The sequence below is a fragment of the Onychomys torridus genome, chromosome 7, assembly GCF_903995425.1.
Source record: "Onychomys torridus chromosome 7, mOncTor1.1, whole genome shotgun sequence".
NCBI lineage: Eukaryota > Metazoa > Chordata > Mammalia > Rodentia > Cricetidae > Onychomys > Onychomys torridus.
The window spans coordinates 103,338,021-103,354,293 of NC_050449.1; the positions used below are offsets into that span (position 1 = coordinate 103,338,021).

Sequence of the window (16,273 nt, forward strand, 5' to 3'; positions counted from 1 at the left end):
CTGTTGGGTGTCTATTCTCTGAGGCAGCAGGTGGGCAGTTCCACAGAGGCTCCCCACAGCCCCCGTGAAGTCCTGTCCTCCTGACGCCTCTGTGATGTTTCCAGGAGTGGAGGTTCAGTTGTGGCTTCCACACTTCTGCTTTACTAAATAGTTCTCTACCTCGGCAGCAGGTGAAAAATGTCACTCTGAGCCTTCAGCAGCACTGGTGGCAGGGTACAGCAGAAGGGGGTGCAGTCACGGACCCTGGCTACCTCAAGTGGAGAGGTGGGGAGGTGTCCCTAGACACCATTCATTCTGCTGAAGGATGAAGCCTGTAATTGGCTGCTTCTCCAGAAGTCTCTGGCCAGCTCTCCACCTACGCCCTCCCCAGGACTTGCTCTGTTTTGAAAATACAGTTCCTGAGGGCAAAAGGAAGTCTCTAGTTATGCAGCAGTTGTGTATTATGGGAAGAAGTCACGTCTCAGTTTCCACACCTCTAGGGGCTCCTCAGACAGGCAGAAGTGAACACTAGGGGAGCTTGTAAATGGAAGTTTCTTGTCCCAACCACCTGGGCCCAAATACCGACTCAGAGGCTGAATACAAATTATGATTGGTTGATAGCTCAGACTTGTTACCTGCTAACTCTTACATTTAAATTAACCCATATTCTTTATTTATGCTCTGCCACATGGCAGTACCTTTATTAGCATGGCACGTTCATCTCCTGCTCCCTCTGCATCTGGCTGGCGACCCCTGACTCCACCCTTTTCCTTCCCAGCATCCTTCATTTGGTTGCCCCACCTAAATTTCTTGCCTGGCTACTGGACAATCAGCGTTTTATTAAACCAGTTCGAGTGACAAATCTTTACAGTGTACAAGAGGATTATTCTACAGCAGGAGCTTCATAGACTAACCACAAGGCACTGTCACAAACCACACACCTGGTGCTCTCAGAAGCCAGACATGGTACAAGTTCATAGGCTCAGAGCTAGATGTGAGGGCATCATCAAGGCTGAGGGCTAGGCTCTGCGGATGTTGTAATGGATCAGGTGTGGTTGCAGGCTCAGTGGTGAGCCCCCAAAATGCTGTTCCAGAGAGGTTTCTGATGGCCTCCCTTCATGGCTGTGGAAGGCTCTTGAGGCTACTTCAGCAGGGTGAGCCCCAAACCATCGGGCAGAGACCCGCTCTCTACACTTCTGAATAAACAACTGAATTCTAGAATCCTTGCACCATGGAGATGCTCCATCTTGTTCTAAGGAACGCTAAAGACTGGCCTTCTTGCCATGGCGTGTGGATCAGTGGGTCCTCAGGGTCTTCTTCCACAACCACTTTCTTCTGCCAGATTTAATAATCTACCCTATGTGGAAGGTAAGGCATAGACAGAGGCATGGAGGGATCTGATAGCCTGCTGTCTACATCCACTGCCCTTCTGCCTGCAGGGCCTCCACTGGTCAGTACTGGGATGGGTACATCCTCAGTAGACTGATGAAATGGACGTGGGCTGTGACCTTTTGGGACCCACATGATCTGTACAGTGTGGGGCCAGTTCCAGTTTTCAGGATGACCACAAACAGATAAAGGAACAAAAATGAGAAACAAACTAGCATCCGTGGGCTGGATGAGCTCGACTGGGAGTCTCAGGACTTACGACAACGACGGTGCTGTCTGAGTGTCCCCTGGTGAGACAACTTACACCCCAGCACTGTATGCTGGGGTCTCTGTTTCACACAGGAAATCCAGGTCCAGTTTTAGTGGTTTGTGAGTTTTAGAACCAGGACTCAACAACAGTTTCCAATAGATGCTTTGGGATTGAAAATATTTAGGTGGCAGAGGATATCCAGGCTTTTCCTGAGAAAGGTAATTTTTGTGGTAGGAGTCCTAACTCAGGTCACCTGCTGGCTGTACATTTTGTGCCTGACAGTGAGCTAGCTGGGGTGATAACTGTGAATGGGAAATATATTCCCCCACCTTTTCTCCTGGACTAGCACATTGTTGAATGAGTAAGTGGGCAGTCTTCTACCCTGCTGTCAAGTATTAGTGATGCTCTGGGGATGCTCAGGGTATGTGCATCCTTAGGTACAAGCATGGGTGCTAACTGCTTTGCCTCTGGTGAGGGGACAGGAGTCAGCTGGGACCTTACAGAAATGGAGACCTCAAAGCTCATACACATCTTGTGGTGGCCACTTATGAATGCAGAAAAGAGTATCAGGATCCTCTTTGTAAGTGATGGTGCCTAGCTTCCAGAACTCCAAGAAAGGGTACCAAGGTCGGAAGTGGAATCTATTTGAATCCTTGAGTGTCTGCTATGGATGGAAGGGCAACATTGTGCCTGGGGCAAGGTTGATCTGCAGCACACTGCACCTACTAATAAGCCATCACAGCTTGAGAGATGGCTCAGTGGTTAAGAGTGTACTATTCTTACAGAGGGCTCAAGTTTGATTCCCAGCACCCACATCTGAGGCAGCTCACAACTGCCTGTAACTCTAGCTCGAGAGGACTCTACACCTGCAGTCACATGCACGTATTAGTGCACAGACATACATGCAGAGTTAAAAATAATAATGAAAATATTAAAAACAACCCATCAGGCTCCCTCCTTGGTGCTGGTACCTGGTGTTGGCATATCTCTAGGCTGACTCCCATAAGTCCCATGCAAGGTTTCGAGGAAGGATAGGGTCACAAGTTCTGGAAAGAGCTGTCTTTTGAGACCCAAGGATCTTACCGAAGGTAGGGAACACTGGGGAGAGGGCCAGCCTTGCCCTTACAGTGTCATTGTGGGGATGGTGGAGCTCTTTTGTAGAATCTTGGCTTCTCTGGGGTTGCAGCTTTATGGGAAAAGAAAGGGCACACTTCTTAAGCCCTCTCCTGACTACCAAGTTGAACAGTCTTGATTGGGATAGACTCGAATAGAAGCAAAAAGTCTTAGTTACTGTACTGTTGCTGTGATGAAACACCATGACTAAGGCAACTTATACAAGGGAGCCTTTAATTGGGGTTTACTTACAGTTTCAGAGACTCAGTCCATGATCACCATGGTGGGAAGCACGGCCACAGGCAGGCATGGTGCTGGAGCACTAACTGAGAGCTCACATCTGATCCTTGAGTTGCAGGTAGAGAACGGGCCTGGAAGCCCACACCTCCTAATCCGTCTCAAACAGTTACCAACTTTGAAAAAGCATTCAAATGTATGAGCCTTTGGGACCCTTCTCATTAAAAACCACCGCAGTAGCCATAGGAAGAAACAAGGGGCAGCAACAAAAGATGACCATGGACTCACCATGGTGTATGAGACAGTCCAGAAATGTAGCTCTCTGGGGTGGGGCAGAGATCAGGGAAATGGGAAACAGGCATGGAGAAGGGATGTGGATGTGAGCTGAACAATGAGAAAGAGTGCTCTGTGGAGACCCAGGGGGTAGTGCAGCACCTGGGGATCCCTGAGGAGGTCAGCAGTCGAAAGGAAGGACACTCTACCCTAGGAGTCTAAGCAAGGGAACAGGCCATTTATACCAGATAGCAGCAGGAGCCAGAGACACATGGGATGAAGTGAACTCAAGCATCATGCATGGGCTGTGCATTAGCTTTGTGTTACAAGAAAATACCTGAGAGCCAGGTGTAGTGGCACACATCTTTAATCCCAGCACTCAGAAGGCAGAGGCAGGAGGATCTCTGTGAGTTCAAGGCCAGCCTGGGCTACAGAGTGAGTTCCAGGACAGCCAGGGCTACACAGTGAAAACCTGACTCGGACCCCCCCCCCCCCCCGCGCAAAAAAAAAAAAAAAAAAAGCAACAAAAAATATCCAAGACAGGTCTTCAAAGGAAGTAGAAAGATATATTTGGTTGACAGTTTTCAAAATTCCAAGTCTAAAGATTTGTCTCATGGGGTAGAGGTACCCTTTAATGAAGGTAGCAACTGCCTGTCCTGGGAATGAGTACTTGTGTAAAGTCAGGAAGCAGAGAGAGGCTGGGTGGGGTTCTACGATCCTTTGAGGACATGTCCCCAGTGATCTAAAGACCCCCACCAGACTCCATCTCTATGTGTGCATGCTGTTGACATCAGATGTTTTTCTCGATCACTTCCCCACCAGATTTCCTGAGACAAAGTCTCAGAACTTGGTACTTCAGTCAGACTGGCTGTTAGGGGAGCTCCATGGATCTACCTGGCTCTGTCCTTCAGTACTGGGTTACAGGCATACACTGCCACATCTGGCTGGGAATCCAGACTTAGGTCCTCATGTTTGCCCAACAAGACCGTATCTACAGAACCATCTCCTCATCCCTAGACCCCACCTCTTAAAGGTCTATGACACCTCCATATGTCACTTCTGGAGGACCAAGTCTTCACATATGGACCTTTGGAAGGTTACTCAGATTATAGTCACACCATAGTGATTTCAGCAAGGTAGGATGTAGTTGATGTTTCTGCTAATATATACAGTTCATCATAGATATTGCTGTTATCTATCATCCCCAAACCATCCCCACCACAGCCCCCCAGACCTGCCTTGGCTATCACTGTTGAGTCCTGACATCATTCTACAGTGGGAAGTGTACCGCTGAGGGAAAGAGACTCATGGTGTGGCAGCTTGTGATGGTGTAAAGTAGGTCCAGTTCCACCTGTTTGAGGAGATCAGTGGCCACACATGATTGCTTAACAGCCTGGACTGGCAGAAGATTCTCCATTAGAAACTTTTCCTTCCTTCCTGTCTTGACAGGGTCTCACTCTGTAGACCAGGCTGGCCTCGGACTCACAGAGATCCGCCAACCTTTGCCTCCCGAGTGCTGGAACTAGGGTTGCTCATTATCAGACCCACTTCATGTTTCTTTAATCTTGTTCTGTAATCCTTTCTTATAGAAGCATTCTCCTTTTCTTCTCTTTTGTAATATTCAGTTGTTAGTTTTGAAATCCCTGTGAAGAATTATTAGTAAATACCAATTCAGGCTGGTTCCACTTAAAAAAAAAACAAAAAAACAAAAAAACCTCACTCTCACTGGGCACGACGGCACACATGTGTAATTCCAGCACTTGGACGATAGAGATAGGAAGATCAGGATTTCACTATCTATCACCCTTGGTTACTTTGGCTGGCTAGCCTGGGCTGCACAAGACTCTGTCTTTCAAAACAAAACAAAACAAAATAAAACAAAACAAACCAAGAAAAATAAAACCAAACCAAACAAAACACAAAAAACTGGGACTGGAATGGTTCAGCGGCTGAGTGCCCACTGCTCTTCTAGAGGACCAGGGTTTGATTGGCAGCAGCCAGGCCAGGTGGCTCACAACTGCCTGTAACTCCAGTTCCTGGGAATCTGATGCCCTCTTAGGTCCTCTATTGGTACTGCACAATATAATATGCAGACATACATACAAGCAAAACAGTCATGCACATAAAAATAAAATAATAAAGAAGCAAAACAAAAACAACAATAAAATCTCAATCTCAGCTCCAGTTCATGCAAGCTACCATCCTCCTATCCCTGTTCTTGAGGCCAGAGAGGGGCAGGCGAGTCTCTGTTTCCAGGGTGTGAGCCATGGCTGTAGTTGGACAATAAAGCACCACTATCTATGTATTTTCAGAGACGACCAAGAGGAATCATGAACACTAGGTCCCATCACCTGCCCCTGGCTGACTATATTAACCCTATGGGCAGGAATGAGTCCTGGGGTGATGGTTCATAGCAAGGGTCAGACAGTTTGTCTCCATTATTTGGGGGCTTTCTTTATAATGGGCCACCTGCTGCCTCTAGGTTTGTGTTGCCACAAACAGGTTTTGAGGCAGTAGTCTCAGTCCCCAACATGTGCAGATGGCAGTGACTGTGTGGGACATGGCTGAGAGACACTTGGACAATCTGCCATGGCCTGTGGGGCTACCCTTGGCATCCCTCTCTCCACCTCTTTCCTCAGGGCCCTGGTTCTGGTCCTGCGGTCAGACCAACATATCCTGCAAGATGGTAAATGGGAAGATGGTAGAAGTGGGCAAGTGGCCATGGCAAGTAAGCATTCTTTTTCTGGGAATGTACGTCTGTAGCGGTTCCCTCATCCACCACCACTGGATCCTCACAGCTGCACACTGCTTACAGAGGTCAGCCTGGGGGTTCGTCTTGGTCTGGGGTCTTTCTTTCAGGCCTGGGGGTCGTGGTGAACCTGGGATCTGGGAATAGAGAACATTGCCCTAGGTGGCCTAGTGCTCAGAACCCTATCTCTGTAGCCATCCACGGGCTTACTGCCGATCTGCTTCCTCCTGGGCCTGCAGATCCAAGGACCCGGCTAACTACACTGTAAAGGTGGGTGTCCAGAACCTCCCAGATAACAGCTCGGAGCTCATAGTCACTAAGATTGTGATTCACGAGAACTTCAACAATCACATGTCTCACAACATCGCCATCCTGAAGCTCAAGTACCCTGTTGCCTGGTCTCCCCTCATCCAGCCCATCTGTCTCCCCACCGTCAATTTCAGGCCAGCCGTTGGCACCATGTGTTGGGTCATCGGGTGGGGACAAGAAAAGACAAAAGGTGAGTATGGTAGAGCAGAGGTCTCTGCAGAACACTGTCGTGGGGTCACTCATTGCCTTCTGTTCTCTGTCATTTGCAAGCGTTTCCTGAGCGCATTCCTATGCCCATAGACATATGCAGTATTTGAGCCTGTGAGGACCTCGGTTTCCAAAGTTAAAATTGTTTGTTTGTTTATTTACTTATTTATGTGTATGTGTATGTGTGTGGGAGTACATGTGCCACAGTGTATCCCTGAAGGTCGGAGGACAACTTTTAAGGAGTTGGTTCTCTATCATATGGGTCCTGCAGAGTCAAGCCCAGGTCATCAGGCCTGATGTACTTGCTAAGCCATCTCACCAACCCCCAAAGTCAACTTAGATCCCACACCAAGGTTTTAGCCTGCAGCATAGTAGGAACTTAAGTCTTTAGCTATTCCCGAGGGATCTGTGTCTTGCAGGTATGTTGAGGGCTTTCACCCCAATATGTTCTGAAGCATTGAAATGGCCTCTAGTCAATATGCAGGCGTGATTCTCAGAGAGGCAGCCCAGTTGGTGTTATCTGGAGGTCTTCCAACCTTTCAGCAGGCAGCAGCTGCCACATCTAGCCTCTAGGGTCCTACCACCTTTCCTAAGAGCAGTGCACCAAGGCTTATTCTCACAAAACCTGAATGGTTGGGAAATATCCCCCTGTTCTCACTCGGACGTAGCTTTCACTTCATGTCCCTGGGAGACTTCCGCTTAGCTTTTTTCTTTTCTTTTGTTTTATTATTATTATTTTTTGTTTTTTTTTTTGTTTTGTTTTGTTGTTGTTTTATTTTTGTTTGTTTTGGGTTTTTGTTGTTGTTGTTGTTTTGTTTTGAGGCAGAGTTTCTTTACATAGCCCTGGCTGCCCTGGAACTCACTCTGTAGACCAGGCTGGCCTCAAACTCAGAGATCCATCTGTGTCTGCCTTCCAAGTGCTGGGATTAAAGGTGTGTGTCATCCTCAGTTCTTGGCTTAACTTTCTTAATGAGTAGGGACATTTTTGAAAGCTACGCTTCAACCTGCAGCTTTTATGAATGAGCATCTCAGGACATGACCCTGCCTCTCTTGTTTTGTTTTTTGTTTTCCAAGACAGGGTTTTTCTGTGTATCTTTGGAGCCTGTTCTGGAACTCACTCTGTAGACCAGGCTGGCCTTGAACTCACAGAGATCTGTCTGCCTCTGCCTCCCAAGTGCTGGGATTAAAGGTGTGTACCACCACCACTTGGTGACCCTGCCTCTCACATGCACAAATGTGAATGACTCTGAGTTGGAAATAGGTTCCAAAGTTGAGGTCATGACTAGATCTTTCTCTCTGTAGAGGCCCAGAAGACCCCCTACAGTGTCCAGGGCTTGGCTGTCAGGATCGTGAATAATGAAATCTGCAATCATCGGTACCAGTTCCTCCTGATGAAGAACCAGAAGAAGTTTATTGGGAATGACATGCTGTGTACGAGCTCAGAATGGGGCCTGGACACTTGTCAGGTGTGGAATAATGTGCAGACAGGGTGGGGAGCAGGCAGTATGGGGGCCATGCTTTCCTTTACATGTGGTCAGAGACCCAGTACAAAAGCCTGAGTTTCTGTTTTCTGGTATGGAAAGAAAACAGTTGTGTTAGTAGTTATCTATGACTGTGATGAAACACTATGATTGGGACGACTTATAGAAGAAAGAGTTTATTTGGGGTTTATGTCCTAGAGGAATGGCAGTCCATCACTGTCACTGCAGGGAGTGTGGCAGGCCTGTCTCTGAAGTAGCGCCTGGAATCACAAACAGGAAGCAGAGAACACGCTGGGGATGGTGGGAAGCTTTTGAACCTCAGTGCCTGCCCCTGTGACACACTTCCTCCAACAAGGTCACACCTCCTAATCCTTCCAAAGGAAGTATTCAAACATGAGCCTTTCAGGGTCATTCTCAACCAAAACACTACAGGTGTGAAATGGTTTTTGTCCCTGCTACAGACAACTCTTTGTGCTTATTTCTTATTTTTATTTTTTAGAGAGGCACTCACTAAGTAGCCCTAGTTGGCCTGGAACTCACCATTTAGACCAGACTTGCCTTAAACTCATGGAGTTCTACCTGCCTCTGCATGCTGGAGTGGTGGGATTGAAGTCTTGCACCAGCATGCTCATTCCATGAGCCATTTTAGTGCTCCTGAATATTAGCCACATGCCTGCAGATCTGGGCCAGGCACTGGCAGACAGTTTTGCAGAAATGGTATCATTCGTTAAGCGTCAGCCACTTGCTTTTTCTAGTCAACATTGTTTTTGAGATATATACTTCACTTTTTATTTAAAATATTTTATTTATATTATGTATATAGGTGTTTTGCTCACATATATGTCTGTGTAATGTGTGAATGCCTGGTGCTTGTAAAGGCCAGAGAGGGCATTAGATCTCCTGCAAGTGGTGTTACAGATGGTTGTGAACCACCTGGTAGACACTGGGAACTGAACCTGGGTCCTCTGCAAGAGCAACAAATGCTCTTAACAGCTGAGCCATTTCCCCACCCCCAGATTCATATCTTCTCGAGCACATGTCTTAAAGTCCCTACTCTCTTGAATTTAAAAGACAGAACTCCTCTGTGGGAAAACAGAGTTCTTTAAAGAAAACATATTGTGTATAAGAAAAACAATAAATATTCTTGGACCAAAGGTTTATATGCCAAAAAGTATATAAGTTAAAAAGTAGTTTTAATACTTGACAGGATGTCTGTGAAAAGAAATGAATTTGTCATTGCTGCACCAAAGGACAGTGGGAAATTTTCCCATAGGTCTAACTGGAGTGATAATGTAGCCTCTGGCTTACACTTAGCTGCTTTTGTACCTGATAACATTATCTAGATTGCCCAACATTCTAGAAAAACAACTAGTTGGGTTTAATTTATTTACATCCAACAAACATTGCTGGGCTCTAGGGTGCAGTCAGGTCCAGGAAAGGTTTTAGCCTCTGGGAACAAGCAATTGTCATGTAGAATAAACCATAGAGCCTTCTTTATTCCCAGTGAGGCCAGGCTCCAGTTTAAGTTTAGAGATGACTCACTGGTTAAGAACCTTTGTGTTAGCAGAGGACCCCAGTTTGTTCCCAGCACCCACATGATGGCTGATCACCATCCATAACTCCAGTTCTAGGAAATCTGGCTCCCACTTCTGACCTCCGAGGACACTCCGAGGACATACATGCATGCAAACTACTCATACACATAAAGTAAAATAAATAAATCTTTTCTTTAAAGGTGTTTAGACTAAGTCATTCTCTTTGTTAAGTTCTAGCATGAGAACTACATATACTTCACTTGGAAAATAATTTGTTCATGTTTTGGAACATTTGAAGTATCAGAAATTACCTCCCGCTTGAAGGTTGAGTTGAAGTTGTCAGGAGGACGAGACAGACATGTTTTCTGTTGAGGGATTGTTCTTAGACACTATTTTAAGTTGTTTTACTCTTAGTCATTGGGTTAATCGATTTCTCATGACTCTGCAATCTTAAACTTTTTAATTACATGTATTGATTTATCTGTGTGTGGTGGGGTGCATGGATGCTATGGTGCAGAGAGCAACTTGTGGGAACTGGTTCTCTCCTTACCCCATGTGGGTCCCAGGGACTACGCTCAGGCTACCCAGCTTTCACCTCCCTGACCCTCCTCTGTCCCTTTCTGAATTAGTCTAAATCATTTGCATTTTCTTAGCAATAATTCACCTGAACCAGATCTAAATCCACAGAGGTTGTAAACAGTCTTGAGGTTCTGGGAGAGAACATTTTCTAGGCATAGATCCTCTTCTTTGTTCTTTAAAAAACAAAAACAAAAACAAAAACCAAAAACAAAAAACAAAAAAAACCCAAAAACAAAAAAACAAAAACAAAAAACAAAAAACTTTTACTGCATTAAGTTTCCATGCAAGCTTTTTTTTTTTTTTTAAAGATTTATTTATTATGCATACAGAAGAGGGCGCCAGATCTCACTACAGATGGTTGTGAGCCACCATGTGGTTGCTGGGAATTGAACTCAGGACCTCTGGAAGAATAGTTGGTGCTCTTAACCTCTGAGCCATCTCTCCAGCCCCTCTTCTTTGTTCTTATTCAAACCAGAGGGTAATGGTGTGTGTCATTCCGGCTGCCGCCAGCTTCATTTCCCAATTGAATGACTTCTTTGCTTTCTAATACATTAATTATCCTTACTAATTCCTTTTCAAGTGTTTTGAGCCTAATGTTCATGGACAAATGATTGTTGATGTGAATGAATAATTTATTTTCCTTATTTTGTTTGATGCTAAAACTTCTTGCAGTCCTTAACTTTTGAAACATTTAGGCAACATTTTGTGAGCTTTGCAATATGAGGCATTCTATGCTTCTACATCTAATTATAGATTTAAATTCTGTTTCCATTGTAACATTTTTGAAGGTTAGCTTTCGTTTTTCCATTGAAATATATATATATACTTCATAGTATATATGTATGTATGTATGTATGTATGTATGTATGTATGTATATTCACACCAAAAATACTTTGGTGTGAAAACGAAGTGTCCACATGCAACAGATGTCTGTCTGTCTGTCCTCTAGTGTCTCTTTACACCTTTAGACCTCTAACAAGGATTCCCATACTATAACTGCTGGCCTCACTATGGCTTGGTTTTCTCCTTTGTCTTTCTGTTATAGGCGTCTGTCTACTCCCTTCTGTTTAATGCATGTCCTTAAAGATGATTCTGTCTTTGGAGAATACTTAGTGCTCTTACATAGTTTATTTTAGAAAAACAATATTGTCCTACATATCCAGATCATCCCATATTCTTCTCAGGATGTCTCTTTGTTTGAGAAGGGACCCATGTGGCCCAGACTAGCCTCGCACTCTATGTATTTGAGAATGACATTGAACTTATGATCTTCCTACCTCTAACTGAGGGCTGGGATTATAAGGATGCTACCATATTCATGTGATTCTGAAGATCAAGCCCAGGTCCTTGTGCATGTTCGGTAAGTATTCTCCCAACTGAGCTACATCTCTATCCCCAAATGTCCCATCTTAATTCATCATCTATTTTCAACAATATTTGATGTCTTTTACTTCCTGGATAGTCTCTATTTAGATGTAATTAGGCTGAACATATTCCTCTTCAGGACTGTGGATCTTGAAGATTCTTTTTGAAAAAGATTTCATTTTCATTTTAAGTGTGTGTGTGTGTGTGTGTGTGTGTGTGTGTGTGTGTGTTATGTGTGGGTTTGTCCATACAACTATATGGTGTCGATCCCTGGGAACTAGAGTTACAAGTAGTTGCAAGCCACGCAGTGTGGGTGTTCTGGGAAAACCTGGATCCTCTGGAAGAGCAGTACATGTGCATAACCTAGGAACCATCTCTCCAGTCTGTTAAAACCTCTTTTTAAGATGTGTTTCATCTCAAGACATAAATATATGGCTCTGTATGTTTTTAATTAATTTTGTCTTTTCCACTGTTCATGTTTAGAGTTTTGCTCTGGGGTTTGTGCTGGGATCCAGTTCCATTCATCTCTATTCTAAGAGCCAACTTCTTTACCCTCAGTAACCTGTACCAAGTCCCTTCGCAGGCATTCATTAGGCTATGGGCTTTCCACTATCCTGATGGTTGCCTTTCCTGTTTGTATGGCAGCACATATCCTGTTTCTATCATGGTAAACTTTGGAATATATCTGTCTGCTTGGTCAAATCTGCCCCCACAATGAGGCTTCCAATTTTCTCTTCTTTCTCCAAAAAGTCCATGTAGTTCATGGCCTCTCGTTCATCAGTATCATTCTAGAATCAGATTGCCAAGGAATTGAAAAAGCCCTATTCTCCTTTCAACAGATCGATTTCTAACAGTAATTTAATAATTGTCATGGTTCTAATCTTATTTACAGTTAGCTCTATACTGAATAGAGACAAAATGTTTTTTAACTGTGTCTGGAGAATGAAAACTAGAACAACTAACATCTCTTTTCCTCCTAGAAAACCTGACAGACAGTGCTATATAGGTCAGGGAGCTTTAGGGGCAGTTCCCTCTCTCAGGCCGTGAAGCCTGGGACTTTGTCTCTGGATTTCTGCCAGCAGCCACGTGCATGCTGTTCCTCAGACTACTTCAAACAACTCAGCTCATTTCTTGGAATCACACAGTATGAAACCAGCCTGTCCATGCATGTGTGGTGTTTGTTTCTACTCTGCCCTTGCTCTGAGGGGTAGCTTTGGGCAGGGTATTTCCCAAGGCTTCCTCCTTTGGAGTTCTCCTCTGGATGATGGCAAGGAAGGCTCTAAGTTGTGTTTTGGTCTCCTGAATCTGTGAACAAAGCTGTGACCTTGAAGCTTGCTCTCACAGGATTTGTTTGATACAGGCTTTGGACTAAAAGCCAACTCCTGGGCTCTCCTGACTTTCTGGATTCCACTTCCCATTCAAGTTTGGGGCTTCAAGGAGTCTTTACTTTCCTGTACTCTCATGCATGCAATGAAGATGCTATTTTTGGAATAAGGCAGTGGTTCAGAGGTTAAAGTACTTGCTGCACAATGGTGAAGACCAGGGTTCAAATCCCCAGAACCTATAAATGCTGAGTAGGTGTGGCAGCCTGCAATAATTCCAGCCTCAGATGGTGTGGTCATAGGATCCCTAGGGCAAGCTGACTCATAAGACTAGCATTATGGGGTGGGGGAGAACCCTGGATTTGACTGAGAGGTTCTGCTTAAATGAATACGGTGGGAGTGATGGAGGATGATTCCAGACTTAAGCCTTGGGCTTCTACATGAAAGCTTATACACATGTGCACATGTACCCTCCATACACGCAACATACACAGCACACATATGCACATACATGAAAGTGGGAAAAGAAGTAAAAAGATGCTTTTTAAAAAAACATCCACATTCTTGTTTTGTTTTGTGGGTTTCTTTCTTTATTATTTTTATTTTTTTGGTTTTTCAAGACAGTGTTTCTCTGTGTAGTTTTGGTTCCTGTCTTGGATCTCGCTCTGTAGACAGGCTGGCCTCGAACTCACAGAGATCTGCCTGCCTCTGCCTCCCGAGTGCTGGATTAAAGGTGTGCACCACCACCGCCCAGCTCAACCCACATTCTTAGTTACTTCCAGCAAGAAGGGTCTGGCTGGGCATCTTGTTTTTCATGGGAACTGACTTTACTATTATTTAAGGTCATTCCTCTGTGGGCAATAGCATTTTTAAATGGTTTTTTGAGACAGGGTTTTTTCTGGGTAGCCCTGGCTGTTGTGGAACTCACTGTGCAAACCAGGTTGGCCTCGAACTCACAGAGATCTTCCTGCCTCTGCCTCCTGAGTGCAGGGATTAAAGGCGTGCACCACCACAGCTGGCCAGCAACAGCATTTCTGTGCACTAGTGGAGGCCTCTGTTCTTGTCCTTTGGCAGAATTTTATTGTTATTTTCCTTAATTGTCTTCTGTGTCCTTCAGAGCATCATGTCCTGGGAATCTTTTACATTATGTTAAAGAATAAATGTACTAAACTCTTTTCCTGGTTCATAAAGTTTCAAACGTTACAGAGAAATGTAGAAGGGCTTTTTTTTTTTTTTTTTTGGTTTGTTTTTTCTTTTGCTGGAGATAGAGTCCAAGGTCCCGTACATCATAGGCGAATGCTCTGTCACTGGGTGGTAGTGAAATTCCATAAAAAGAATTTTTAAAATCATAAGAAACCTCCTGTTACCATTTGATGTATGACACTGTAAACGGTCTTTTTCTGCATTCACCTGTCTGTACACACAAGCAGGGAAGCTGGTTGGCGCGTCTAAAATGGCCTCCTGTAAGCAAGACCGTGGGAAAGAGCAACAACTGTTCCTTGGAGGGCCCCCAGGGCTTCAGGAGGGCTCAATGGGCAGAGAGCTAGCAGAACAATGGAGAGGCCAGTGTGGTCCCAAGCTCGCACAGATTGATATGTCACGGGACAGGTTCATAGGCAGGTCTCGTTCTTGGGGACAACAAAGGCCTAATCTAGCCACCACTGCTGCTTCTTGAAGCCTCCTTTCCTCTCCCCCTGCAGGACACCTCTGGCAGCTCCCTGGTTTGCCAAATGAACAAGACCTGGATCCAGATGGGGGTGGTGAGCTGGAACTTTGGCTGCGGCCGCCGCCAATTCCCAAGCATTTACACCAGCACCTCCCACTTCACCCAGTGGATCAAGAGACAGATCGGCGACATGCGCTTCGCCAGCATGGCTGTCCCTTCCTTCCTGAGCCCATTCATCCTCACTGGCTACATCTTGCTGGTTTCCCTGGGCTCCCTGTGGCTCTTGTGAGCCCTGTTTCTACAACAGACTGCTTCTCCCTTCTCTCTGCTCCGCCCTCAGAAGTGGACACCGGAGGCCGAGCAGGACTTCAGGACAGAGGGACTCTGGGGAAGGGTCCTAGACCCACTGTGGGGTTTGTCCTCCAGTTGTTCAATGAAGATGCTCTTGAACCTTTTGAGCCATTTCAAGTTATCACATTCTTGACTTTGACCAAAGCCCCTTAGAACACTTCCCTCATAAAACCTGGCTGTTTCTCAAGCTGAACCTTCTTGGATACTCTTGCTCTGTCATAGGTGTGGTGTGTGATCTTAGGATGTTGTTCCCTTGTAGTTTTATCTTAAAAACAAAACAAAACAAAAACAAACAAACAAAAAAGCTTCTGGCCCTGCAGTGGTGGCGCATGCCTTTAATCCCAGCATTCAGGAAGCAGAGGCAGGTGGATCTCTGTGAGTTTGAGGCTAGCCTGGTCCACAGAGCGAGTTCCAGGACAGCCTCCAAAGCTACACAGAGAAACCTTGTCTTGGAAAAACAAAAGCAAACAAAGAACAAAAACAAAAAACTTTTATGTGTAATGTGGAGGTAAGAGTGTCCGATTTCTCCCAGAGCTGGAGAAATTACAAGTGGTTGTGGGCCACACACTGTGACTAGAGGGACTTAAACTCAGGTCCTCTACAAGAGCAGCACACACTCTTCACCACTGCTCCACCTCTCCAACCCGTAGCTCCCTCTTTTGCTAGCACTGAGACTTGAAGTGTCCGCTCTCTGGGAAGCCAGCTGCTCAGGGCTCCCACCTTCCCGAGGCCTCGTCCCTGTGTCTCTGAGACCGTCTTTCTGCAGGCTTTTTGTAAGAGCTGACTTCTTCCTAGGAGACTTCCCAGGGCCGGGTCACAGGCCTGCCCCTCCTAGCTGTGTTCTGGTGCCTCCCGGTCTCTGCCAACCCCTAACTTCCCCTGAGGGGTTCTGGATCCCAGCCAGTCCCTCCTCTGTCTCTGGCTGGGGTGGGTGATGTGAGTTCCTGCTTGAGATGTGTGACGTGACTGTATCGTGGGCTCTCGGGCTGCTTTACCCACCTCCATCAGTGACCTTCTCTGGTCTGCCACCTCAGAGCAGCAGTTCCCCTGTCCCCATGGGGAGATCAGAAACGCGGCAGCCCTGTTTGCATTTTCCACTAAAGGGCCTGCTCGGGTGTTTCTCCTGGGGGCATAGGCCTTGACAAAAGTGAGAATGTTCCAGCTTGATCCCACTTTCACTTGGTCTATTGGGCTGGAAAATTCCCGTATCCTTGCACCAAAGCTTCAGGTAGTATTCCACATTACTTTTTAAATGTTTTAACTGTGCTGCTGAACCAACATGTTCTTCAAATGTCCAGTGACCTTCTGCTCTCGCTGTTGACCAATGGACACCATCACTTCTCCATTATGGTCCCCTGTTCCCAATAAGTAGATCTAGAAAGCACACCACTTCAAGTGGTGTGGGCTTTAAAAACTCCTACTGAAGCCAAGCTTGGTGGTCCACACCTATCTCCCCAGTACTTGGGA

General features: G+C 45.6%; 1 protein-coding gene across 2 annotated transcripts; it reads left to right on the forward strand.

The window, feature by feature from the left end:
- Positions 1–1,219: 1,219 nt before the first annotated feature.
- On the forward strand, positions 1,220–14,997 carry LOC118586746 (serine protease 46). Of its 2 annotated transcripts, none has more exons than XM_036191972.1 (6): positions 1,220–1,347; positions 5,881–6,058; positions 6,230–6,493; positions 7,012–7,015; positions 7,817–7,972; positions 14,490–14,997. In XM_036191972.1, exons 1-6 carry the CDS (start codon positions 1,263–1,265, stop codon positions 14,742–14,744), a joined length of 942 nt encoding a protein of 313 aa, XP_036047865.1. In that variant the 5' UTR covers positions 1,220–1,262; the 3' UTR covers positions 14,745–14,997. The 2 variants fall into 2 exon arrangements, with proteins under 2 accessions (XP_036047865.1, XP_036047864.1); XM_036191971.1 differs by having other exon boundaries at positions 1,263–1,347; positions 6,230–6,489; positions 7,008–7,015; positions 14,490–14,744.
- The last annotated feature ends 1,276 nt before the right edge of the window (positions 14,998–16,273 follow it).

What these genes read in the sequence shown, in the direction of transcription:
- LOC118586746 (XM_036191972.1), top strand. Translation starts at nt 1,263, where the DNA reads ATGGCGTGTGGATCAGTGGGTCCTCAGGGTCTTCTTCCACAACCACTT. An exon ending in GCTGCACACTGCTTACAGAG is followed by an intron (nt 6,059 to 6,229) that starts GTCAGCCTGGGG and finishes CTGGGCCTGCAG; the next exon opens with ATCCAAGGACCCGGCTAACT. An exon ending in GGGGCCTGGACACTTGTCAG is followed by an intron (nt 7,973 to 14,489) that starts GTGTGGAATAAT and finishes CTCCCCCTGCAG; the next exon opens with GACACCTCTGGCAGCTCCCT.